At 40.4% G+C, this 27495-nt stretch overlaps 2 protein-coding genes and 2 non-coding genes across 7 annotated transcripts in view; all 4 read left to right on the plus strand.

Annotated features, from left to right (window-relative positions):
- The first annotated feature begins 2073 nt into the window (after positions 1–2073).
- Positions 2074–2155, plus strand: Trnas-gcu (transfer RNA serine (anticodon GCU)). Its single transcript has one exon. It is a non-coding gene; the product is annotated as a tRNA-Ser (tRNA).
- A 1822-nt stretch (positions 2156–3977) lies between these two features.
- LOC143431131 (sodium-independent sulfate anion transporter) lies at positions 3978–13918 on the plus strand. 3 transcript variants are annotated; one of them, XM_076907664.1, is made up of 9 exons: positions 6940–7162; positions 8180–8364; positions 8661–8798; positions 9034–9312; positions 9554–9863; positions 10138–10440; positions 11526–11760; positions 11893–12125; positions 13562–13918. In XM_076907664.1, exons 1-9 carry the CDS (start codon positions 6973–6975, stop codon positions 13573–13575), a joined length of 1887 nt encoding a protein of 628 aa, XP_076763779.1. In that variant the 5' UTR covers positions 6940–6972; the 3' UTR covers positions 13576–13918. The 3 variants fall into 3 exon arrangements, with proteins under 3 accessions (XP_076763780.1, XP_076763779.1, XP_076763776.1); XM_076907661.1 differs by lacking the exon at positions 13562–13918 and adding an exon at positions 12388–12997; XM_076907665.1 differs by lacking the exons at positions 6940–7162; positions 13562–13918 and adding an exon at positions 3978–4137 and having other exon boundaries at positions 11893–12997.
- On the plus strand, positions 4488–4569 carry Trnas-aga (transfer RNA serine (anticodon AGA)). The gene has a single exon. It is a non-coding gene; the product is annotated as a tRNA-Ser (tRNA).
- Positions 13919–14032: 114 nt separating the features above from the next.
- LOC143431133 (uncharacterized) overlaps positions 14033–27495 on the plus strand; it is a 40442-nt gene continuing 26979 nt past the window's right edge. Inside the window, exon 1 of one of the 2 annotated variants that reach the window (XM_076907670.1) lies at positions 14033–14122. The gene's annotated coding sequence lies outside the window, so the exon portion shown is untranslated. The remainder of the gene's footprint in view (positions 14123–27495) is intronic. The other variant, XM_076907671.1, reaches the window with a different exon arrangement.

The following is a 27495-nucleotide window of genomic DNA, read 5'->3' on the forward strand; positions in this document are numbered from 1 at the left end:
CAGGCTTTTATTCCACGAGGTGACGAAATGTACGTGCGTTACGAAAAATAACACATTCCATTTGTCTTAGAAAGACTAACACTTTGGATTTTGTGATCACGAGAAGCAGCACGTTTCAGTAGTTCATCGTGAAAAGTAGTACGGTTAATTTCTAGTCGTGAAAAGTAGCACGTTTCGCATACACACTTTTAGCTTCGAAAAACATCGCGTTAAATATCTCGGTTGTTTTAACATTCTACTAAAGTGTTAGTCTTCGTAAGATAAATGAAACATGCTATTCTTCGCCATAGTGTTTCGAATATATTGTTACTGGCGAGCTATAAATCGTACTTGCTATCGTAGTCAATGTTGTAACCAGCTAGTTATCGATTGAAAATAGGATGAAACATGTCCGTTTTCTTAAAATATGCTATGTCCTGGCAAAATAAAGAAAACGTACTGCCTGACGCGCGTAGGAATGGTTTTATTTCCCAAAATATTGTATAAATATATTTCTAACGCATCATTTTTTTTTTTAGGTGCTGTCTTAAATGGTCTTCGACGATGTCTGCTCCAGTAATAATAAAATCAATTAAATGACGTCTCTATATTGGCAATAAAATCGATTAAATGTTGGACTTAAGAAATACAAGTTGCACAAGAATTTTCTACCAAGCAAGCCAGCAATTAAAAGATTAGGTATACATTAACTGCATAAGATTGTTATATGATGTAATGCTATTTGTCAGGTATGTGTATAACAAATAGAACATCTATTTATGTATATTTATACACGGAAAAAAACGTAAATATCCTCAGTGTCTAACAATACATGTTTATTACAGACGTATGCAAGCATGTCGAATAATTTAGCTACTTAGTCACGAGTACCTATAATAAACGCGCAACGGAACTTTTTCACTACAATAACTAGTTCCTGTGATACTGATTCAACACTGCGATGGATCTTCTAGATTATAATGCCAACGTGCGTTTCCTCCCAATTAAGGTAATGTTTATCGTTTCTCATTTTATTAAATATTGCTCATTACAATTACAGTATAACGTACATGTTCTGAGTAAAATAAATTTCGTTTCTTAATTAGTAAGTTTTTCCGTTGCCACACGAAAGAAGCGTGAAATAAAATTGTTACGCTATTAGTGCGTTAAGTACGTCGAAAGAGGGGGAGAGAGAGAGAGAGAGAGAGAGAGAGAGAGAGAGAGAGAGAGGTGTTAGATTGAAGGAAAAAAGAACCACTCATACAAGAAACTGTAACATTCCTCGTAAACCCGTGACTAACATTATTCGGGGACTGGTTAGAAAGCGCTCCGCTAAAACGTGAAGTTCATGGAAATGAAGTAGGAACGTTGGCTCAAGCAATAATCACGTGATCTAAAGAATTCTCAATTTCACGACTGATATGTATGTAAGTAAACTGCGACTCTCCATTATCTATGATCGTACGTGCATTGTCTTCGGCTGGCAATTATTTGCATTCTTTGTAAGTTCTTGTAAAACACGTCAATGTCCAAGTCCGTTATTTCAGAATTCTTTCCCGCGCGCTCGCACACTCGTTTCCTTTTTTTTCCCACCTTTTCTGAATTGCTGATCGAATTATGTAACGCACCTTTCGTGCTATATCCGCGTTTCTGAGATCAGGAATCACAGGTAATTTGTTTTTCGTACTTCAAGTACGTTTTATCGATTTTCTTTTTCAAATGATCAATGCGCATTACTGAAACAAATTGCACGTAATTATAATCCTTCGTTGAATATTGATGGTCAATTTTAAGCGATGTGTGAGAAGTAGACAATATACGTTTCGTTCCTCGCAGATTTTATTTACTTACTTATGTAAGAACTAGAGAACCTTAGGTAAAACAGCTCAACTTTCCTTTTATTGAGTTGAAATGATTGTTTGGTTACACTGCAAATAAAATATTGGTGACGGTGCTGTGCGAATTTAGGAATAGTTGGGTGGTGTGAACGGTAAGACAACTGATTTAATATGTATAGTATTTGAAATAAATATTTTAATATTATTGCAAAATGGCGCATGTGAAATTGATTTTGTAGAACAGCGCATGACATCGGACGAGGTGGCCGAGTGGTTAAGGCGTTGGACTGCTAATCCAATGTGCTCTGCACGCGTGGGTTCGAATCCCATCCTCGTCGATTTGCTTTTTATTGTTACCTTGCAAAAATGTCTTTATTAGAAGAGTGTGTGTATGAATGAGGAAAAAATTTTGTATCAGAGTAGTCAGAAAAACTAGAAGTAGTATTTATGCAAATTTCTCTTTTCTCTTCAAGCACACGTACACATACGTATGCCAAATAATGATAAAGTCTTTTGTTAGATTTAAATATATATTCTTCGGATAAAAGTGTTGCTGTCGAGCGTTTCTTGCCGTTGCACAATCAATTATGTAACTACGAAATGTGCTTGGTGTTCGATTATGAATTTTTTTGAGGACTCGTTCCGGAATGCTGCGATTTACACGTCGACAGCCGAGTAGATTCGAAAGAACGGCTGAGAACAATCCCAGAATCGTTTACAATGTAATTGAACAATTAATAGGAATCCCCTATGTCTTACGGGTTGTTTAATTCATCTTAAAACGCAATACCGCAAGAACAATCGATCTCTATGGATTTTCCTCTACCGCAGCTGGTATTTACGTCATTAAGCATTGCGTACTAGTAAAATAGTAAATTGTAAATTACCATGTGAGCATTGATCTACATGTTTGATGAAGCATAACATTGCTAGCTTGCAGAACTGTATTCAGTATTGAAATCAACGTTGTTCGTATATACCAAATGAACTACTATAAAATATAGTTTTGTTTAAATTTATTTGGATCAGTCGCGTACTAGTTTACTGTGTCAAATTTTCTTTAGTGGATTTCTCTTTTCTTAGTCGTATTTATTACATTATTGTAAATTGCAAGGAGCTCAAATTGACTACTGATTCGTAACGACATTTATATAAACTTCTTCGTAAGAAGTTTATCAGGACGGAATTCATTGTTTTCGCAGAAGTCAGTTACCTTTGATTCAGTGCAGAGATATATGTATACCAGCGAGTAATTATATAAATATGAATGAATAATGACAAGTCATTCTTTAGGAATTCGTCGACTTTATCGAGTTTAGAGAACAATAGCTTGCAAGTTATATTCTGACTCTTTTTTAAACACAATAGGCAATCAGTGTCGTTATGTATACTTGCGAAACGTGTACTAATGTTTTGCAAGTGTTAACCGTGTGATCGTTGAAAAATTTCCTGACATAATTATTTTGCAAACTGTTGCGAGCAGAGATATCGCATTGATCATGATTGAATCGATAAACTCTAGGAAGCACGATCGTCTATCTGGCATGCTGTCAGTGTCAGATTTATTTAACCATTCAGTGATATGCTAAAATAGTCACAATTAGTGCATTTTTTAAATAGTTATCGATTATCGTATATTCAAGGTGTTCCTGCTTCTATCCTGCGCAGAAAATATAATTTTAGAAACTTCGATAACAAGTCCATTAGTTTATCTATAATTTCTGTATTGTTTAGTTTCGGAACACTAGAGACATTCTATTCAAGATGTCGTAACCGACTGCCTCACAGCAAGCGTATCAAGAGATTTTCATAAATATCTTGAAATCATCTAATTTTCGTCAAAAATGGGTGGGATACAAGTACGTTCAACGCGTAAGTAGAATAACCGTGAGAAACAAGTGTCAAAATATCAAATTAAAATTGGAATGGATATTGGTAAAGTGAGCTTAAGGTATGAGAACTTTACACTTCCACAAAAATAGTTCTAACAATAGCAGAAATAACAATGATTTTTTTTTTTTAATTTAATCATCTTTATGTTGCAATGCACTGCTCCAGAACAGATAAAGCGGTTCTATTATGTATAATGTTCATGAGGTTGCGCACACATGTTCAGGCGATAACACTGCATCGGCATAGGCACGATCATGCTTAATAATCATGTTCTGTTTTATCGACGTTACCAGATTACATGTATCGCATAGAATATGTGAGACTTTTGTGTTGGGCGTACGAAGGTAGCTGCTTTGATTGTAGAATTCGATTATGCAAAAAATGTCATACGTCAGAGGAACTATTGGGGAAACAACACCGTTGTTGAGTAAGTTTTATTTCCCATGCCCCAATTTATCGAAAACTGTACTCGCAATATCGCGTTTAACCCGTTCATTGTTTTATCATGTTCTCTACGCTTCGCACTACGATCAAATCTTTGTTTGCCAGATTATAGGCACTTTCAATCGTGCAGAACCTATGAATCTTGGCCATCGCAAAATTCTAATTCACTCCGGTACAAATACGATGATTTGGTATGGTAATCAAGAAATTTGGTTAATATTAAAACAAAGAAAATGTTAAAATAATTTATATTTGCCTTATAACTTTGAGATCGTCCAACTTTACTCGTAGTTTATTTGCATTTCTGCAGTATAATAGAAACATGAAATTGTAGCAGTCGTGGCCGAGTGGTTAAGGCGTCTGACTAGAAATCAGATTCCCTCTGGGAGCGTAGGTTCGAGTCCTACCGACTGCGGTGGCAAGAAAACTTTTTTTTTTTTCCTTTCACGTTGTTTTCACTATAACTAGTTTCTTGATTCTATCTTTACTTTAATCTAATCACTCTTCATTCTAACAAAGAATAATAGAAGAAGAATACATACTTATTTTGTTATGTCACTTCTACTTGTACTACTTCTCTTTTGCTTGTAGTAACATATTACAGTTACATTGTTTAAGAAGAGATTTTTTAGAAGAGATTAAAGGGAAATTGGCAATGTTACAAAAGCACCATTCTTCTGACAACGTAACGAACACATTCGACTTTCACTTTCGACTCTCTTTTCGATACTGACCTTTGGCAGGGAAAAGCCTTTGTAGCTGAGAAAGGTTTTTCTCTCCCACCACACTCTAAAACGTTGGCTACGACCACATGGGACGACCACCCATCCGTTGCGACTGGTTTTCGTCCGTCGTCGACACCTCTCCTTTTTATTGCATACAACCGAGGTTTTCTAAAACTGTGATCCTAAAATATACTTGTACGATGTTATATATAACAGACCTCCGTGGAAGACAACCCATGAATTGATAAAGAAATGCAAGGACAGTCTCGTTTTGTCTTATCATCACTTTTGTCATATCCAAACATATAATTACTTAATCATGAGGTGAGGTCGCTCTTTTCTACTTCAATTTATTTATACCATCGCTTAGTCGTCGTTAATGCTTTCCTTCAATTGCTACGTCTATTTCTGAACATGCTTTTGTCTGAGGTTTACGTATCGAAAAAATATTCCGCTTCGTAGACCTACTAGGTCATGTTTGTTCTTTGATAGTGCGTTCTTTTATATGTACATCATCGTTTATTCATTTAATAGCGTGCACTAATATTCCATTGACGATCCTATATTGAGTCGAAACTTACCCGTTTTTCATTGAAAAAAGTTTCGACGAGACACTAACACGATAAACAAAATTGCACCACGATTTATTGATCAGAGGTAAAAGATACTAATTACGAGATGATTAAAGGATAGTTATTGGAAACAAACGTCAATTACGGATAAGGAACATGAGTCAGGGTATGTTATCAATGCGAGTCGATTCTACGTTACCAATGGTATAGTAATTGATGCGACACGCAATCCTCATCCTTCTAAAAAAATTGATTACTATTGTGTAACAACACACGTAAGACTCCGTTTCGTACGATATAGCTTATTATCGTGGTGCGTAACCCCGCGAAATCCTTGCGCGTACTAAAATACACGTTGGAGTCTGCTCGATGAGCGCATCGGAGATTATGCGTGCTCAAGTGTAATTTAATTGTTTTTATTAATCATGTGATCCGTTATCACGTGGAATTTCTAAGCTCGCCCGATAAAGCATTCTCCCGAGATCAGACTATCTCGGTGAATAAAGAGATTCCCCCTATGCAGTGTCAATACATCGTCGTTTCGAATGGCTGTTATCTACGGAACCCCGTAATCGCATATTAAGCGTGTTATCTGTGTGTGTTGATCTTATATCTGAAAAGTTCCCCGCGACGGGCTTTTAATTTCAACTGTGCCCAACTAAATGTGTCAGTGGCCGAGCATCGCGGACGGTGAGCGTGATTGAGCGTAAAGGGTGCCTTGTTTCATGGATGCTGTCGAATTTGTGATTTCACTTTTCGCGAAACCGGTTCGAACAGCCCAGTACGATTGTTTCATCGACTGAGAGGAGATCGCGTGCTTCCAATGATGTTCTGTACGTATAAGTATGTATATGTAATACGTATGCGCGTTATGAAGTAATTGGATGTTCATTGATCAAAATGGGCTAATTAGTGGAAGATGTTTACGTTTTTATCATAATTGTGTAATATTAATTGGGAGGTAGCCTCCTCGGTTTGCGGTTACATGTACAGCATAATATTTTGATAAGCGTAATGAAGGGAATGGATTTTATTTTTTAAATATCATCACGTGTACTTGACTTTGGCTATTTTATGCACTTTCTCTGCTTCGCGTGTGCTTTGTTTTAGAGATTTATACGCCATTTATTTAAAAGAATGGGGACACGTCTTATGTAAACGTAGCGGTTAAAAATGTAGCTGCAAGATTTTACAACACGGTTTGATTTATAATATAAATATGTTATATTCTCTCTGTATGCTTGCGCGTACAGTATATGTATAGAGTTCACGTTATCGCATGTTACCTGAAATTACAAACAGTAAATCTTTGAGAAAAGCGCGCGAGAAATAGTTGGTCCTCTATCGCTTAAAAAGAGGTGATGTAAATTAATGCTAAAAATTTATTACAAGTTTTGTAGCAATGTTCGAAGCAATATTTTCTTGATTTCTCGGTTCCTGTATGTAAAATGGTATCATAAATTTCAAAGAATATGCTGACATCGCGAGGACACTAACAACATAAATGTTGCAATCAATATAATGGACGTGTTGCAATGTCTCCTTATCGAGGACTTAATTTCAGTCCTCCTCCTTGCGTATCCGGCGTTTATTGTGCAAGATTCGAAGTCTCGTTACATTCGCCTTAGAAACAGATTGTCAACGAAAGAAGGCTCGTTTTACGGAAAATTGATCGAACTAAGCGTCGATTCGATTCAGAGTAATTTTAACGGTAGTTGCTCACCTGTCGAGTGTAATTTTACCGTGAATTATAATTAGCGAAAAATGTCGGGAATGTTGTACATTCCGGTTTCGACGAGTAAGGATATTTCTCAGTCAAGTACAGGATCGTATACCAGAATAGAACTATATCTGTGCGTCAATTAGATGTCTTTCGAGAAATTTAAGTGCAAACTTGAGTGATACTGTTAATAGAAATCTTTCACCAAGCACGTAATTTGTACCAGTGAATTATCAGATTTAAATTACTTCCAAGTATTTTGATCTCGTTTTCGATCGATTTCAAAATTGTGCTTTCGTGTTTATATTATCTCTCGACGATAGTTGTTAATCATTATCTTATATGACGTCCGAAAATCGAGATGCTAAAGAGCATAATTTCATTACTCTCTTCATATTTTCGAGAGGTGAAGCGATTTAATGGCATTTATCGCGATAGTATATAGCCTGTGCATTATTTTCACGGATAAATTAATGTTTATCTGCGCGAACATCGATTCACTGGCTAATACCTATATATGTAGTACTGGCCTAACAGTTGATCAGTATAAGGTGGCTTATCTGACGTTCAGCAAATTGATAGAAACGGTGGATTTCTGTAACAATCAATATCGTGCGATCGTATACAAATTTAATCTTCGAGTAAGTGAAAACTGTTGTCAATTGAGATCATAATAGTCGCTACTCGTCGAACAAAAAAATCCATCGTCGACTTAGATATGACGTCGAGGATAATCGTATTATCGATCGATTAATCACTAATTTTGGATCAACAACCAAGTGAATTGGGAATTTACAAATATTTAGATTATTTAATCAAATTTTTTCCCTAACTTTGATATTACGAATAAATGATGCAGATTTGCCAGATAAGTAATTGTTCTACTGGAACACTCGTGGTATCCTGTAAGTCTGAATACGAGAGATTCTATTAGCTTCTAACATTCTACTGGTAGTTGATGAGTAATTAATTCTCCGCGAATAAATTGTGAAACCTGCGAAATTTCAGGGCGTAACGTGGCTTCCGGGTTCAATTTCAAGCAGCTCCTTCGACGGAGGATACCGATTTTGGCATGGCTGCCTCAATACAGTTTGTCGAAACTTCTGCAGGATACTTTGGCAGGACTGACCGTTGGTTTGACTGCTATACCACAGGGTATAGCTTACGCGATTGTGGCAGGTCTTCCGGCTCAGGTGTGTACACATAGAAGAAGTTTTATCTATTATGAAATACGTTTTTAAGTGGTCCTTTATGAAAAATCTCCCGTTGATCCTTACAACGCCTTGTCCGTTTCTGAACGTTCATTTTCGCTGTCATCTACAGAATCCCGGTCCTTTGAAATTTCGTCATTAATTCACGAATTGCCCCGGCCGTAGAACCTTACTTATCAAACTTTCTCTCTAATCGTCCTTAGCCTTCTTAGATCATTAAATTCAGAACAGATAGCTGCAGAGAGGATTCTCGTCAGATGGACTTTTGTAAATTTCAGTATGGCCTCTACAGCAGTTTCATGGGGTGCTTCGTCTATTTGGTGTTCGGTAGCTGCAAAGACGTCACGGTGGGACCTACGGCAATAATGGCCCTACTGGCGCAACATCACGTTATAAATCTCGGGAACGATATTGCGGTGAGTGCATCGCCGCACTTTTTTAATAAAACTCAAACCCTGTCTTTTCTTTCGACCAAAAAATCACTTTGCTCCGTAAAAGACGACGCGATCCATGCGAACAGAACGATGCGAAGCTTTGAAAAAATGATCCATTCTTCGAGTCATTTCTATTCTCATCTCCATAAAATTAATAATGCAGGTTCGATAATTTTATAATGATCCATATACGTGTATTTCTTTTTTTTTTCATCAGGTACTTCTATCTTTTCTGTCAGGCTGCGTGATTATGCTTATGGGACTGTTCCATCTAGGATTTCTTTTGGAATTTGTTAGTATGCCGGTAATTTCCGGATTTACTAACGCTGCTTCTATAATAATCGCAGCATCTCAGTTGGGCACTTTGCTTGGTTTGAGCGGCAGAAGCGACTCGTTTATCGATGCGATTGTTAAAGTTGTTAATCATGTGAACGAAGTTACTCTATGGGATCCGATATTAGGAGTTTGTTCAATGGTTATACTTATTTGCCTCAAAGTAAGTTTATTTTTTAATCATTTCCATTTCGACGATAATTTTAGCCTCCTCAAATGGAGGAATGAAAGCAGAATATATGAAATTGTTAGAGTAGAATTGCTTGTGCATTCGTTTTCCTGCTTTATATTTAATTCACCGTTCAGACTCTGTTGGTTTTGATTTTTCGAAAAGTTTTAATTAATATTTCTGCCCCGATACTTCGCATTGCTAAATGAAACGCTCTTTTAAATGTTAAATGCAGAAATTACCTGGGAAGAAGAGCGGGACGGCGTTCGAAAAATTCCTGTGGGTAACATCGCTGGCCAGGAACGCGATAGTTGTAATTTTCGGGATTGTATTAGCGTACACGTTGCACCGTTACGATATTAAGCCGTTTAAAATTACTGGAAACATAACGGAAGGTTTACCACCGCTCGCTCCACCGCCATTTTCCACTGTTAAGGGAAACCATACGTATTATTTCGACGAGTTGGTTAGCGAACTGGGAAGCACTATCATTTCAGTCCCGTTGATCGCCATTTTGGAGAGTATTGCTATCGCCAAAGCTTTCGGTATGTTTTATGGATATATCAGTTGTTCTTGTCCCACCAGATTCTTATAACATTCAAAGGGAAAATTATTTTGCGAGAATTTGAAGTGAAAATTGTAATTACCCTCAGCTCAGGTAAAATAAGAAAAGCGTTTCAAATTACTTCCTCTCTGTCTCGAAATGAACAAACTTGGTTATACCCTCTTTCCACCAATTAACGATACTTCTAGCTGTTATACGTATATATACGAACGCTTTAATCGGACGCAATTTCCGGTTTAATCTGTCTCTCGCAGCTAAAGGAAAGACGGTTGATACTAATCAAGAGATGCTGGCTTTGGGACTTTGCAACGTTTTCGGGAGCTTTTCTCGATCAATGCCAACCACGGGAAGCTTTACAAGGACCGCTGTAAACAACGCTTCGGGCGTAAAAACACCGATGGGCGGTGTAATTACCGGATGCCTGGTGCTCTTAGCCTGCGGCCTTCTGACCTCGACTTTCGAATACATCCCGAAAGCAACGCTGGCTGCAGTGATTATAATCGCCATGTACTACATGCTCGAGCTTCATATCTTCACCGTGCTTTGGAGGACGAAAAGTAAGATCCGATTAAGCGGAAACTGCGCCCTGCTACCAACCATCGTTTCGGTTCTATTTCGTCCCTTTTGCGTACAGAGGACCCAAAAGGCCTTAAAAAAGAATGCTTTACGCGCGAACACGACGACGATACACTCGACGCGACGGTTTTTCGTTTATTAAATTTCCACGTGAGAATAACAGAAGCGGTTCCCGACGCGAATTGATTCCTTGAAAAGTGCACTCTGACAATAGGATCAAGTTGGGTTCGGTATATTTGGACGATACGCGAAAAGTAGCTGAAAAGATCGAGGACATTCTCGTAACACGAGCCGCGAGTAAATTGAATGATATTTTTGATTAAATAAATTCGTGGTAACCCAGCTAAATGGTAGAATGGGTTCTAATTAAATTGACTTTGCACAGAAGCTTCGGGGGGGGACATTTTTGACAGAGTGTACGCACGGTGAAACCTCGATTATACCCGGACCAATCGCGACACACGCTTCTCGATTAATGGAATACTTCGGATAATCGCATAATTCCCTTTTTACGCGAAAGAGGATCGTTTATTTTCGAATATTTCATAAATATTAATATTAAGTAAAAACGACAACATTTTTCGGTTGATCGACGTTCTGTTGTGTTTAAAAAATTTAATTCCATTATTTTAATCAAATACTCAGCGTACCGTCGGAATAAGTGCACCTGAAATTAAAAATGGTAAGCTAACAAACGGTAATAAATTTCGTACGCATACTGAACAGTTCTGTAAGAAGTTATTAAGAGCGCGATTAAAAAGTTCGGTTCATAACTTCACCCGTACGGTACGCAAGGGTTACACGTGTATATTAATGCCATTTTTAACTATTCTCTTAAAGCGGACTTTTCAGGATTCGTTAAAATTGATTTTCTGCTTTATTTTCGCGTACGAACGAGTAGGATTCGCGAAAAGGTAGAAGACTTTCCCTATAAAACAGTACTTTACGATATTGCTACCGATTTTAACGATAAACCCGCCTTCAGCGAGGAAGTTCGATTCGATTCTGCAATCCACCTTGTGCCTGGGATCCTGTATAGTAATTCAGCCTTTGTCTCCGCCCGTAGAGATCGATCTAGTACCTTTGACGGTGACTTTGTTGAGCTGCCTGGCGATCGGTCCAGAATACGGCATGATCGCTGGAATCGCGGTAAATCTAATTCTGCTGCTCTATTTCGCGGCCAGGCCTGGATTATTGATCGAGGAACGAGTCGTCGATGGGCTGACGATTCTGTTTGTATCGCCGAAACAGTCATTGAGCTATCCGGCCGCGGAATACCTTCGCGAGCGGGTGATGTCCTGGTGAGTAAAAATCATTCTCCTTAACCGTCCACTGTCACTCCGCCGTAATTGGATCATAAATTCGTGGCTCAGAGGTCTTGCGTCGGGTCGTACATTTTATTTACCCCGTAACCCGACATTATTGTCGTTTAGGTGTGACAGGAGAACAGGAACTATCCCGGTGGTAGTGGAGGGCCGTCACGTGCTTAGAATCGATGCAACTGTTGCCAAGAACCTCGCTTTGCTTTTGGCCGACCTGGAGGCAAGGGACCAGAAGCTCGTCTTCTGGAATTGGTGCGAGGAGGCCAGGCGAACTTTGATAAGCTACGACGCGTCCCTGGCGATGTCCTTCCGAACTTCCGGCAGCATAGCTCAAATATTTTCAGGTAGAACCGCGTCGCCCCGCCTTACGCGCGAGTGAAATTCGAAATCTAACGAATACGCGGGACACTTTCCTTGGAATGGGCCCAAGCGCGCTCGAACTTCGAACGAGTTCTGTTCGCAGTTTTAACGAGGGCCCGTGGGACGTAGAGCGTATTTTATTTAGCGGGAGAGCGCGAATACGAATGCGAGGTGTGATTTAATTCCAGCAGCGGACCAGTCAGCCGTGTAACGATTTCATTCCGACCGTATTTGCGCATGTTTTAGTTGCTACGTGCACGGAGTCGTCCTTTGTCGACGTGGCATAAAAATGCGCTCCTCGCGAGAGACTTTCGGCTCGAAGAATCGATTACCCACCTAGATCATCTTGCCCACTCACTCGACTCTCATCCCCCCTGCGAGATTTCTAGCCTTTCTCAAGATTAAAGAATGCATTAACAGGACGAAGATTGTCCGATATCGCCAACGTCAAACATAATGTGATAAAGTAACTTGACAGTATTTCAGAAAAGGATTCTTGGTCTGTTTCCAGAATCGAATGCACCGTCTAACTCACCGTATAGTTGCTCAAGGAAATTACTTTGAAGGCAGGCAATAACGATTAACGTACAGTTCCGTACATGTATTTTTTATAGGTGTATTTCGGGAATTGTCACACCTCGTATATGTAAATGGCCCACGCGGAATTTTGGACACTTTCAGCTAGACTTTTCTTGCGCCATAATCTATTCGGAAAGTCTGAATCTCGTGAACGTATCTGATGATAAAGGTGTCGTTCCAAGCAATGTCTCAACCACACGGTTCTTTAAATGATGGTAAAAAGAACATTTGTCTTGCTCACCTTTCCAATTAAATATAATAGCGACAGTTTTTATAATTGAAAAAATTCTTTCCTCTAATGAAATAAGTTACGTATTCTCAGATTTATATCACTGTGCAATCATTTCGATATAAAGCTGTGAAGTAGTAATTTAATTTTTCAACTAGTATAATTAACATAAAATGCTGTTGTACCTGCGGTAGAAATAAAAATATGCTTTATAGTTATTCCTGATTGGTGGTTTTAAACTCAACTAAACGACTTTAAAGTAAAGGGATGAAAAATGTGATTATTTAATACAAAAAATTTCGAATATTTAGGACTTCAATTGAATAATTAAGACAGAAACATTGTCAATCCTGAACATTATACGTATGCACGTATACGTTTCATCAGATTAGTTATCAGAGAGGAATCATCCCCTTACATAATCGATAAGAAATCAGCATATTCCGTTTTACTTAAAAAGAATTATTTCAACTACCGTGCCAATCAATTACCGACACGCCACGCTGTTATTTGAGCACATTAGTTACGCGCATCGCGTGCTATTATACACTTTTACAAATAACAAAGGCATCCTTTGTCCATTATCCTGAAATAGCATTATCCTTTTTTTAGATCAGAACGAATGATTGCGATTCACTCGAGACGATTCGACAACATCGGAATGTAAGAATCAAAAGCGTAGCTCGGAGGGTGCTTCCGCGCCCTTTTTTTCATCTCGACGATACGCAGGCGCGCGAAGTATTTCGCGTTCGCGGTTGCGCGCGCATCGACGATCGGCCAATAGGATTAGCCGGGTAGTAGAGGGTGCTTCGATCGATGCACTCGCCCTAGGAGCGTGCGCCAGTGAGCGACCGTATACAACGCGATAAGCGTCGCGTCGCCCCTCAACGACAGCCAAGTCGAGGACGTCGTCCTAATACGTCCGCTTTCCATTCGGTCGTGCTTCCTCGCGCGGATTAGGTTCGCGACGTTTCGCTAGGCGAACGAGCCACGGTAAATCGTCGAGTGTTATTCGAATTTTTTTTTTTATTTACGACGACGCGAGCCCGTCGACACGATCGCGATGAGACAATAATGCAGCGGATCACGAGCAGCGACAACTGTCAAGAAGATGCCGGTACGTCGCTCGAACGCAGGAAATGCGGGCCAGCTGGACAGTGTTGCTGTGTAATCGTGAGTAATTCTGCGTCTCGTTTACAAGAATCGTTTACGAAACGTGGCCACCAAGGCCCACCTCGACGCGTGTCGAACAGTTTCCTTATAGAGGTCAGTGTACCTGACATTTGTTCGCCTCCTGTCACTATTAACCGATATACGGGGAAGCTGTCTCGTGGATTCGTCCATGTGTGTCACGGAATCAGTTCGCTCGAAACGATCTTAACCTTCGTCGGATGATAACATTCCTCTCTTCTCTGGTTGTATCTCGAAGCGGTATTTTCTCGTCGTCTCGATCGACACTTGAACGTTCGCTCGTTCGCGCTGATTACCGATCACCCTTCGCGTTTTCAAACGAGAAATTGATCTTCCTCCCGTTTTAGAATTTAATTAGGTTATACGTGAAGATCGATTGGGATTTGTTTTAGTTTCCATTCGAGATTGTTAAATGTCGCGTGTTGGAGACGAGTGACCGACATCGATCACTCATATCTCAGAAAAATTTCACATTCTTATCGTCTCCTTATCGGTTCCTATCTAAAATACCACAAGCGGGGATTCGATGTCAATCATTTTTGAATCGTGCGAGATGCGTGCACTTATTATTCGTTAATATTTACGAATAACATTTGTGTTTCTCGTGAGAAGTATAGAAAAAAGAATAAATATCGTAATATTCGTTCATTTAAATGATTCGACGTGTCGTTACGCTTTGTTCGCGGTAAAAACAAATCGTTTGGCGATGTTTTACCATCGAAAGCACAAACGTAACAGGTAAGAAGGATTCTCGCTTATGTAGATTGCGTGCAATTGATTCGAGGATACCAGTTTTCAATTACGTTTTAATAGCGGAAGTCCTCTCGACATATGCACGGTTAACGAATGACAGAAGCATTCGGGATGAATTTTAATTCAATCGAACGATCTTTGCGACCTCGTGAATCAATTACGAACCGCGCTGATACGGGCTTTCCATTACCTTGCGCTACTTGATTGATTATTGTCAGCTGGCAGTTTTTAGATGCGTACTTTTATACATTCAACAAAGGAGCGTTATGGCGCATGAATTTGATGGCCAACAGTACGCAATAATTAGTTCACAATTAAGGAATTATTAAATTACATTAGGAGGATTAATTAAGTAATCAGATGATTAGATTAATCCTGGCATTGATCCGTGTAAAATGTGTCACAAAATAATGCAACTATTCAGAACTGGTTACAATTGTTAGATGAATACGAGGGATGTAATTTTGCCATTATTTAAATAATTTCAGTAGATAACTTAATTGTTTGGAGAGTTTCATATCCGTTGAATCTTTTAACACAACGCTTCGAAAATTATGTTGAATATTAAATAGCTTCCGTGATCTTTAGTTAGCTCGTTTTAATTATATCGTGTAGCGTATTAAAGTCAAGTCTGGCGCATGGCTAAATCACAGGGATCGCATCGAATAATTAATTTGTTCGCATAAAAGAGGAATTCTTTCAGCAAATTTTCACCATCATTTTTATGCATAAATATTAGTCCGGTAGAACGCAAATGTGTATTCGTGTATCAAACGTTTCATCGATAATGACAACAGTCCTTGCGGACATTATATAATGCTAATTACTATCACAATTTATGTTATATCGATGTGGATAGCGTGGACACACATAAATCTACACGCGACAGTGCACGCGTAATTCATGCGAAGAAAATGATAACACGGATCATTATTTAATTAATTTATCATACGGTTATTTAATTTGGAAATCATTCAATTACCGCTACGTTGTTAAATGTAAAGTACATCAAATTTCTATTTAACCACGTTGAGCAAATTGAATAATTTGTCAAATTCGGTGCACCAATCGAATACTTGTGTTTTCTCTGCAATTTCGATGATTTTTATATACGTTGCGGAGCTAATATTTTTCTGTACGCGTAACTGGGGGTTGGTTTTCGTTTTCGAGATACTGACGATCTTTTTCGCAAGTATCTCGACGACTGGAGGCCACTTATATATCGTTCGAAAATGTTGATTTCTGCAACACATCTCGAAGCTACAGAGATTAGAGAGAATCAGTGTGTATTTTTACGTGAAACGTTTCAATAGGGAATACCATGTTCATTTATTTAAATTTAATTTCGCGCAGTCAAACATCGCCTAATGACGGCTCTATACGCGAGCAATGTGCAGTTACAATCAGCAATCGACGATACTGCAAAGCGAAACTACGGTCAGAGTTAAAATTGAACTTTGCCAGAGGTACACGGCGCGTCTTTACTTTATCTGGACCGTAATCTGTGCCACGTTTCGCTGGTGTTTATAAAGCAACGGGTTAACGTTCCCAGCTGGAACCAGAAGTATTTCGGTCTCGACAAAGCGCTCGTTACGCGTGTGTTCTCTGCGGGAGATGCTCGCTACCGAATTCCAATTGATTAGCCCCGACTAGCCACCAAACTCGCCGTTATGCTTACCGTTGCTGGCAAACACGCGTGTCACAGGCGCACACGAGGCACCCGTTATATTATTCACGAAAGGGTATCGCTGTTTCAAACGAGCAGGCGTAAAATTCCCGACACAACTCTCGAGGACGGGATCATCCGCGCAGCGAAAACAAGCTGAAAAGTGCGAAACAGAATTTCCACGCGCCTCGGTCCACTTTCCCAGGGAATTCATTTCGAAATCCGCGATGTACGCAGTCGAGGCTCGATAAACTTTTGATTTCCAGCCGAGGATTCGCCCGCACCTTTTCTCTCTTTTCCCGTCGATTTAATCGAGAAGCTGAAGCATCAGCCACGTGCTTCGAGTTGGCTTTCGATTCTTCACCAACGAAGAACGTGTTCGCAAAGCGTTTCCCTAATTTTGTCACTCAACTTCGGAATGTTTGCGGTACGATTAACGTCTCGCGAGAGTGTTTCTTATTCGCGAACGTTAGCGTAGCTTGGCGATGGTCAGATCACGGTAAACTGGTATTTCATTTCCATGGAGATATTAGGTGCGTTTAATATTAATCCTTGTCGCGGGAAGTGGAACGGAAATTTGACAATATGGCCAGGTCGAATTTGGGAGGATATTATTACAAAATTATTGCGTTAGCCGTGCATCGCTAATGAATTATTAATACACGCGAAGGCTTTAATCACTTAGCCGCGATTGGTGCGCGCTGTTTAACATTTTAGCGTTACACTGCGCGCATTTTAATGAAAGGTATCCTGGCGTGATGGATGATTTAGTAGTTCGCGATGCGTGATGCGTAATCGCAGTTAATTTCTCGATATATCGGTCAATTTCTACTGAATTTCCGTTTTGTCCAGAGAAAACCGCCAAGGGATAGCGGGTAGCTAGCTGTGCGTGGCGCACACGTTGCCCTCGTGATCAATGGCCGCGCATTTGTTTCTTCTAACCGATCTTGCACTTTCATCTATGATTAAAACCATTAAATCACCGGCTTATCGTCGAACAGATAGATATACCCAGCAGGGAATTGCTTTCTCGAATTAGACATCACCCACCGCGAATGACTCCTACGACCACGAATCTCCATTGCCTTCCCTTAATGGTTTCGCCGGCAGTGAAAAATCTCGAGCTGTTAATCACCGCTCGAATAATGCGCACGAGTACTCGTTATTATCCACCAGCCTGGCTATTCCCAGAAATGATAAATCACTTTCGTTAATACCAATGCATGCAATGTCGGGTTCTTAATAAAGTTGAAACTCCTAATTGGAGGCTATCACCGCGATACGCGCTACGTCTAACTCGCGAGTTCGTGAGAGCTCGCTCGATCACCTTTCAGCTGAACCACCGTCGTTAAACGTATCGTTAACACACGCGTTAGTTATTTCTTTTCAGTTCGTCGCACGTTCTTATTTGAGATTTTATACAAAACCCAGGTTGGTACTGAAAATCGCGACGAAATTGGGTAAACGTTCGGTGTAGACGCGTCTTCCGTTCCGCGTCGTTCAGGAAAATGCAATATTTCCATTTCACCCACGTGGATCGTTAGAATTGGCTATTATACGCCGGCGTGGCATGCAATTTGTTGGCTCACTTTGACAGAAGTGAAACGCCGGGCGCAGGCATCGTCGAAAAGTAGCGGCGGCGTGGCAGAGCAATTAGGAGGACGATAAATTCCCGCTCATGCTGGGAGGCTTTATTGTTTTCCATCCCGTGACAAATGATCCTCGAGTGCCTTCCTTAATTCATCACTCGTATTCAGTTTACTAAACGTCAGCATGGCGGATCCTTCGAGGGTGAAGCGACATAAGGATCCATCGGTGCACGCTGTAATTAATGCAGAGTGACGCGTAACGAATGCTTGGCCGATGCTCCACGACGATTAAGAGAATGGAGGACACCGTTGTCCAATCGTTTATTATCCAACAAATCGCGGGCAGTTAACTAATCGCGTTTTTATTCTATTTTAGTAGAGGGATCGAATAGAACGAGTGGCACGCTTACGTATCGTAAGAAATTGCAAAATGGTTATAGTAGAATCGATGGTTAAGTGCTAGAATAGTGTTGTAAGAAATTCTACCCTGCCAAGGGCCTGAGGCGCAGTCCTCGTGAATTCTCGAGCTCCATTTGAGGCACAAAGTTACAAACATTTGAAGAATGACTTTTAAAATTTTCGTACAGGGGAATAAAAATGTTATGAAAGGGAATGTATAATTCTGATCATCCCTGTGCGGTGGGGATCAGAATACACCCGCAGTATCCCCTGCTTGTCGTAAGAGGCGACTAATAGGGGTGGAGGAGTGGTTAACGAAGGGATGGAAGACACCGAGAATGTGTTGTTAGCGCAAAAAACGAAGCAGAAACGTAAAGTTAATAGCTCGGAAAATCGTATATCTCCTTCGAATCGTAAATGGCTTCCATTTGCCTTCGTTCGTAAACAACAATCCGTTTTTGAAAGGCGAAAGAGAAAAAACAGAGGCCCCGCATCGAGCGAGCAACCCATGCATTTACGATTAAATTTAAAGCATCGATGCTGCTTGAATACAAATTGCAGGCGCGTTCCGCGTCGATTTTATAACAGGCGCACAATGAATCCTCTCCGTCTGTTTCCCTTTTTTTTAAATGAGTCCATACGTTGTAACTATCGAGCGTACTTTACTTAATTACCTTAGAAATTGAACAAAAATTTTCACAGGGAAATCACGCGCTCGGTGGTATTTTCGCTAAAAAAAAAAGAGGTCGATTCTGTTACCGTCAGGTTTATCATTCATACCGCACAGCGAGCGTTATTAACCCGCATGGGTCGATATGTTAATCGGAGACTGAATATTCGCAACTCATTACGTCATTGGACATCGAATCGCTGCGAGGAAAAAGCGAAAAAAATAGAGAGGGAGAGAAAAAAAGCGTGACGCGAGGGATAGAAAAAATAAGCCAAAATTCGCTGACCACGGGGATGGTCCTTCTCGTTACACGTTTCACATATTTCGGTTTTCGGTGTGCCCGTTGGTACGCGTTGATTTGCCGTCGCGTACTCGCGGGAAATTTCACGAAAATTAGAATTTTCCGCGCGCCCCTCCCGCGGCCAGGATGCTAATTGCAAATTGTACGACCGAATCGTGGTCCAACGGCATAATTTGCGTTTTAAAGAGCAATATCCGCGCAAGGTGTGCGCGCCAGTTTCATCCTTACAGTATCAACAAGTACTGGACCGTAAATAAACGATAATAGCCGGTATTTGCGAAAGAATTTACGAGATCTCCTCTTTGAGTATTGTTTCGAGACATCGACCCTTTCGAATTATCGCGAAACATCGAGGATTCCTCGTCGACGAACGTTTTTAATACTGCACCCTGTAATGAATACAATCTTTCAAGTCCAGCAACTTCGTTTATTAGGATCTTGTAGAATCCCATAGAAATTTGATTTAAAAGAGATAAATTCCGCTATAAAATTCCAGAATCTCCGTGTAGTCGCTAATAACCAGAAATATTGATGCCATTGTACTTTACAACCCTCTGAGAGAGGGTTGATCTTCTCGTACGTCCTCCATTCATACAATTTCAAGTAAATTATTCATATTCTACGAATCGATTGAAATGAGAGAAGCCATACGCGAAGGATAACTTTGTATTTTAAATTCCAGAAGATTATAAAGATCGTGTTTCCATCGGTTTAAACCGCGACAAAAAAATGGGTCCCGATTTTCGCGCGTCCTCCTCTGCTCGCCTTCCCCGTCCGCATCTTTTCTTTTTACTCTGTTGCGTTTCCACCGTTGCTTTGGATGGCTCGGTTGATTTATATCGCGTATCCGAAACGTTTTACACGTAATCGGAATTTTTTCGAATTAGTCGCGCGTTCACCCGCGCCCTGGCAGTTTACAGCAATTACGCTGTTGCGGGGGTGATAAATTTCCGTCGCCGTGCAAACGCGGCGGATAAGCTCCGGAAATAAAGAGCCGGATATTTTTAACGGGAGCTTTTTATTTTTTTACACCCAGCGATCGAACGTGTTCGAGCCTGGGATTGATTTAAAGTTATCCGGACGATAATATATTATAGTTAGTTGCTTTGGTAGAAGCAAGAGGAAAAATTACTGTACCGCGTCAGATAATTAGGGAATCGTAGAACGCGTAATATATATTTTTGACAAAGAATTTTGTTTCATATTAACCCATTAACGTCCATCATTAATTTAACGCAACATTTTACTTGCAATTTCGTTTCAATTAATTTAACTCACCGATGTAAATTGACCGACAATGAAATTGGAAGTGAAATGTTGCGTTCGTACAATGCTGGTCCTTAATGGGTTAATGCATTCCTATGCTGGGCATCGTTCGAGGGGTATACACAGTATATTCTCTGATGTATGACCGTTTATTATGAAATTCTATCGTAAAATGTAGCGAGCATAAAAATTCACCGCGCACACTTTGAAAGTAACGCGAAAAATTGTACACCTCAAAGTTATCCATAACTAATGCTCTTCACGTACGTTAATTTTCAAGTAATTCGAGGGATGCGAATTAAAATGCGGGGGATGTAAGACGAATGATACGCGGAATGTCGATAACGCGTCGCATATCGAAACCATAAATGTACATTTCGGATTCAAATCGATTCTGCCGATGTTTAATTATTTTGAGCAGCGCAAATCGCGGTGGAAACGGAATTTTACCGATACGAGAGATTACGTTAAACGCGAAGCTGCGAAATTTCATCATTCAGTTTGATAGATCAATAAATAACACGGTGATTAATTCGCCGAATTGATTGGAATACTTAATACGGAGAGTTAGATTCGATCAACGTTCCAGATGTTATATTTGCGAACAAATACGCGAGTTACTTCTGTTGCTGTATTTTATGGGATCAATCCGAGCGATATTTCCTGTTACTCGTCGTGTGAACTGCAAACAGAAATTGCGATAATCACGCGTGTCGACGTTAAAATGCTAAGGTTGAATTCAAACAGAGTTCATTGTTAATGCCAGCTATAATGTGGGCAGTCAACAACTTTTTTATTCTCATCTAAAAAATGCAAAAGACCAATGTTAATAAATGGTGTAAGCTCTAGGAACGTTCGCATCAGTTTATATGGCAAATAGATCGTGTCTTTTTTATATTTTCACGGAGATCAGTGTTCGCTGCTAGCTGTATTATATGCTGCTAGCTATATTATAATTTATTAGAGATCAATTCTCACTTGTGCCTGCTAATAATAGAGTCAATCGGTTAAATTTCATTTGGGATATTAGCGTGAAACATGGGAATGGAAACGATCAACATTAGCACTGTGCATGGCAAATAAGACTGGGTGCAAAATGTGAATGAACGCTTGTCCGTTTTAACTTCCAGTCGCTTTAAATGCCGCAGAGATGATACTGTATTAATATATAATTATCGCATAAAAGTTGCGTTTTCATCTTAGTTTTTAAGGTAGTTTAATTTTATATTACGATTTTCGAGGGTGTTGAAAAGTTGAAAAATTGCACACCTTAAAGTTAATATCGCACATAACGAATACTCTCCAGGTACTTAATCGAACTTACGAAGTATCCATTTATACGTTAAATCGCAATCAACGGAGAGACCACACCCCTATCGTAAACTCAGTCCTCGTCACGCGAATCTTTGCTTCCGCTATCATTCACCGTCTCGGATAATCCTCGTCGAAGAAATCTTCGCCATCAATATCTCAACGCCACTTGATAACCCCCACAAACTTGTCGCGAACCTATTACGCTCGCATTTATCGATAATGCTTGCTCCACACGATCTCACCCGTTTCTCGCCCAAAGATCTTCGACTTCCTTGGTGCTCGTACGCGAGCCGCTTTAGCAAGACAGATTCAGAGAGGAGAAAACGATATGCTTCGAGCTTTTAATGGATTGATGTAGAGCGATGAGACGTTCAGTCGGATGCTGCAGCAGCGGTTTCCTAACGAATCACCCTCTCAACTGGAGCCTACTCGCGCGGTAGTCACTTTCACACCCTCGCGAGAACTGCTGTTCCAACGCCCCCCCCCAGCGAGGGTGCCAGCTCGAAGATACGTCCGCGGATTATTTTATCCGTCGCTGAGGGCTCCATTTAAGCTCGAGCAGACGGTTATAAAACCTGGCGATTCACTTTTTAAGCCGTCTAATCCCGGTTTACCGGGTCGCGCTCTGTCGTTACGCGTTCACCCCGTCAACCTGGAATTGTACCGCTGTCTTGTAACCGAGGTTCACAGAGATCGCCTCCCAGGGGGGGACAATAGCCAGGCGCTCTTCGAATTAAACGGCACGCTGCGAGTCTTTATTTTCGCGTTACCGCGGTCGTACGGCTCTATTGATTCCAGGAGTCCCAGTTTCGAGCGTTTTAAATCTCGAACTGTGCGTGCGACGGGAACTCGGTCGAGTTTTATGCCTGACCCACATATGCGTATTGAAATCGAACTGGGTTCTGTCGAATTTTGCGTTCATTTCCAATGAAAGAGTGTTCGATTTGGTGAACGCGAAATCTTCGTTCACGTTTGAGAACTTGTGCGATGGACTATCGTGATTTTGCGATACTCAATTCCCTCGACAAAAACGTTTAACTTCCCACAGCAACTTGTTTCTTCCTTCAGTAATGGAAGCGCTCGGTGGCACTTGAATTCGCAGACTTAAACACGTTATTAGCATTTAATCTGCCCTGTGTTTGTAGCGAGAGCAATTTGCTTTCCCGGAACGGGTCATTGTTTCCGCGTTGTTGCTACGTGGACGCGAAAAAGATTGCTCTTTAAATTTCAGTCCTTCCTTGGAAATGTAACCTGTGTCTAATGTGTCTCTTAATTAACTCGATGGTTGTGTACAAAAGACTCGTCGGAGTGAACGACGTTTGAAAGAATTATACGTAATTGTTACGTGTAGAGCGTTGCTGTTCGAGTTAAACGAGACTTTAATTCTCTCTTAATGATTTCGTGCCGCGTAAATTGCCCCAGGGAAATTAAATCGTTCGGTTGCAAAAGATGATAATTGTCATTTTATGTCAATGAAAACGAGTCGTTTGCAATATCATTTTAAGTATCGTATAATTTTTACATGTCAATTAAATGATTCTACATCTGCAATCCAATGTAAACTTGTTAAGTTCTGAAAAGAACTCGCAAAATTTAAAGTGGATTGCAGATTACTTAAGTCTAACACGTAGTCCTTAGCATGATATCGTTTCAGGGAATACTATATCCCTAAAACGTTATCAAGTATCCAGGTCCACCCCGTGGAGGTGACTACGCAGGGACCCATCCCTAGAATAATCCCTAATCCCATCCACCCTCCATTACATCTATGTGTCCTCGGTACAGAAGGTACCGAGGACTGACTCTACTTGTGAATTTCAAACAACCGAAACCGTAATGCATTTTCCAAAATCTAACATAGACTTTAGAAAGTGCAGTATGAACTTTACGATAGGGATATTGGGGGAGGGATAGGAGGGGAAATTACATACATATATAAAAAATTACATACATATATAATAATGAAATTACACACATGTATAATATAAAAATATATCAATAATTAAAATCCCTCGGCGCTCCAACGGCGCTCCAACGGCGATCCATCGGCGATCCATCGGCGATCCATCGGCGATCCATCGGCGAGAACCTAAATCTAACACAACTTAAACTCTAGGTTAACTAACTACACAATTTACAATCCAGTACAAGGTTTTCAACTAACTCAACATTAGAACTACCCGCAATAAAAGTATTTTGATTTCATGCGAACAAAGTAGAATGATAGAAAGAATAGAAAATGAAAAGTGAGAAATGAATTTAAGTTGATGCGATGTTATAGAAAATTCTAAAAATTAATGTATAAGGTCTATATAAGACAATCAGTTGAAATGCTTTGGTAGTTCTAATATCGAATTTACATCTGTACTTAAGTCTACGCGCGTAGTCCTTAGCTTGATATCGTTTTCGAGAACGCAATCTCTCGAAAACGTTACCAAGGGCCCAGGCCCACCCCGTGGAGGTGACTACGCAGGGACCCATCCCTAATTCCCTAATCCCATCCACCCTCCATTACATCTATGTGTTCTCGGTACAGAAGGTACCGAGGACTGACTCTACTTGTGAATTTCAAACCGAAATCCATAATACATTCTCCAAAATCTAACACAAAATTTAGAGATTGCAGTATGGGCTTTACGAAAGGGATAATAAGAGTGCCACTATCTTAGCCAAAGTGAAATTTCTAAAGTGAATCTACTGACACTTTAAACAAATTCAAGTGTTCTACGGTACGATATGTAAGATGAAATTAAACTAAAGTTAAGAAAAGGAATTAATTTGAAGCAAAATGAAGTTCGCGACGCGAGCAAAACGAACAAGTACCAATGAACCTGCGTCAGATTCTCGCGAGAGCATTCTAACCCGATGCTTCAGCACTAGTCACCAGGCGAAGCGTACCCGTCGCGAATCGCGAGCTAGTTATGCCACGTCTTACGTCGAAACAGCTGATACCACGCTCTCCCTAATGCTGAATGCGGCTACCATCAAGATCTCAGCGAGGCTTAGCAGTAGGACGCATTGCCCACCGACAAGAACGAACTTCGCAGACCGCCCCAAGTCGTCTTACAGCAGGCCCGAAGGCCCCAGCGACACGGGGTAGGAGCTGCTCGGAACGAACCGCGATGAGCGCGTCCAATGTGCTAAGCCTATACCCAAGTCGAGTACCCAACGGGCGTACCAATCGACAAGGGCTGCGAAATCTCAATGGGCTCCGAAAACCACATCAGTTTGATTGAATATCGACTATCTCGCTGCGTGACTATAGAAAACGAAATCTCGAACGAATAGAGAAAAAGAAAACTACGTGAAGCGATTTCACGTAGCAGAAACTTAGAATGCTCAAGCAAGTATCTAACGCATGTTTACCAGTACTGACTAAACGCGATTATTGAAATGGCTTTCTCACTTTGGACAAGAAAATGTAGTCCTTTACAATCTTTTTACAGAGGAGAAGAAGGGAATAAGGGCATTACATACATATATAATATATAAGAACAAATAATAAGATACAATATAACATACAATATATAAGAACAAATAATAAGATACAATATAACATATAATATATAAGAATAAATAATAAAATCCCTCGGCGATCCAGCGGCGTTCCAGCGGCGCTCCAACGGCGATCCATCGGCGATCCATCGGCGAAAATCTAAACCTAACTTAATTTAAACTAGAAGAGAATTAATTACACAATTACATATTAATTACAAACAATCAGAACTTAAATCTAAGCACGTAGTCCTTAGCTTGATATCGTTTTCGAGAGGGCAATCTCTCAGAAAACGTTACCAAGGGCCCAGGCCCACCCCGTGGAGGTGACTACGCAGGGACCCATCCCTAATTCCCTAATCCCATCCACCCTCCATTACATCTATGTGTTCTCGGTACAGAAGGTACTGAGGACTGACTCTACTTTAATCATTTAAACGCGGAATCCATAATACATTCTCTTTACATAGATTTTAGAGATTGCAGTATGGATGGATTTACGAAAGGGATGATAAGAAATGCCATTCTCTTAAACAAAGTGAAATTTCTAAAGTGAATCTACTGACACTTTAAACAAATTCAAGTGTTCTACGGTACGATATTTAAGATGAAATTAAACTAAAGTTAAGAAAAGGAAGCAAAATGAAATTCGCGACGCGAGCAAAACGAACAAGTACCAACGAACCTGCGTTAGATTCTCGCGAGAGGATTCTAACCCGATGGTCCACTACTAGTCACTAGGTGAACCATACCCGACGCGAATCGCGAGCAAATTATATTTATGCCACGTCTTACAACGAAACAGCTGATACCACGCTCTCCCCAATGGTGAATGCGGCTACCATCAAGAATTCAGCGAGGCTTAGCAGTAGGACGCATTGCCCACCGACAAGAACGAACTTCGCAGACCGCCCCAAGTCGTCTTACAGCAGGCCCGAAGGCCCCAGCGACACGGGGTAGGAGCTACTCGGAACGAACCGCGATGAGCGCGTCCAATGTGCTAAGCCTATACCCAAGTCGAGTACCCAACGGGCGTACCAATCGACAAGGGCTGCGAAATCTCAATGGGCTCCGAAAACCACATCAGTTTGATTGAGCATCGACTATTTCGCTGCGTGGAAATGGAAGACTAAATATCGAGCGAGCAGAAAAGAAAAGAAGAAATACGTGAAGCGATTTCACGCAGAAGAAACTTAGAATACTCAAGGGAAAATGTAACGCATGATGCATCGGTACTGACTAAACGCGATTGTAGAAATGGCTCTCTCACTTTGGATAAGAGAATGTACTCCTTTACAATTTTATTAGAAAGGAGAAGATGGGAATAAGGGTGTTACATACATAATATACATAAAACATGTACAATATATATATAAAAATATTTATTATTAAGGAGAAGATGGGAATGAGGGTATTACATACATAATATATAGAAAAATAATTATAATTAAAATCCCTCGGCGATCCAACGGCGCTCCATCGGCGTTCCAACGGCGCTCCATCGGCGATCCAGCGGCGAAAACCTAATTTAATTTAACTTAAACTATACCATAATCAATTATACAATAACAAAATACAATCGAATAGAAATTTTCAAAGTCCTGAGAAGGACTTGGAAAATTTCGACTTAAATCTAGGCACGTAGTCCTTAGCTTGGTACCATTTTCGAGAGACCGGTCTCTGGAGAATGGTACCAAGGGCCCAGGCCCACCTCGTGGAGGTGACTACGCAGGGACCCATCCCTATTTCCCTAATCCCATCCACCCTCCATTACATCCAGGTGTTCTCGGTACAGAAGGTACCGAGGACTGACTCTACTTCAATCATTTAAACGCGGAATCCATAATACATTCTCTTTACATAGATTTTAGAGATTGCAGTATGGATGGATTTACGAAAGGG

The sequence above is a fragment of the Xylocopa sonorina genome, chromosome 17 (assembly GCF_050948175.1).
Source record: "Xylocopa sonorina isolate GNS202 chromosome 17, iyXylSono1_principal, whole genome shotgun sequence".
NCBI classification, from domain to species: Eukaryota; Metazoa; Arthropoda; class Insecta; order Hymenoptera; family Apidae; genus Xylocopa; species Xylocopa sonorina.

Excerpts from the sequence above, each read along its gene's own strand:
- LOC143431131 (XM_076907661.1), top strand. The coding sequence starts at position 6,973 with ATGGACGTGTTGCAATGTCTCCTTATCGAGGACTTAATTTCAGTCCTC. Across the intron at positions 8,799-9,033 it reads ATCTCGGGAACGATATTGCG|GTACTTCTATCTTTTCTGTC; the intron begins GTGAGTGCATCG and ends TTTTTTCATCAG. Across the intron at positions 9,864-10,137 it reads TGCTATCGCCAAAGCTTTCG|CTAAAGGAAAGACGGTTGAT; the intron begins GTATGTTTTATG and ends TGTCTCTCGCAG.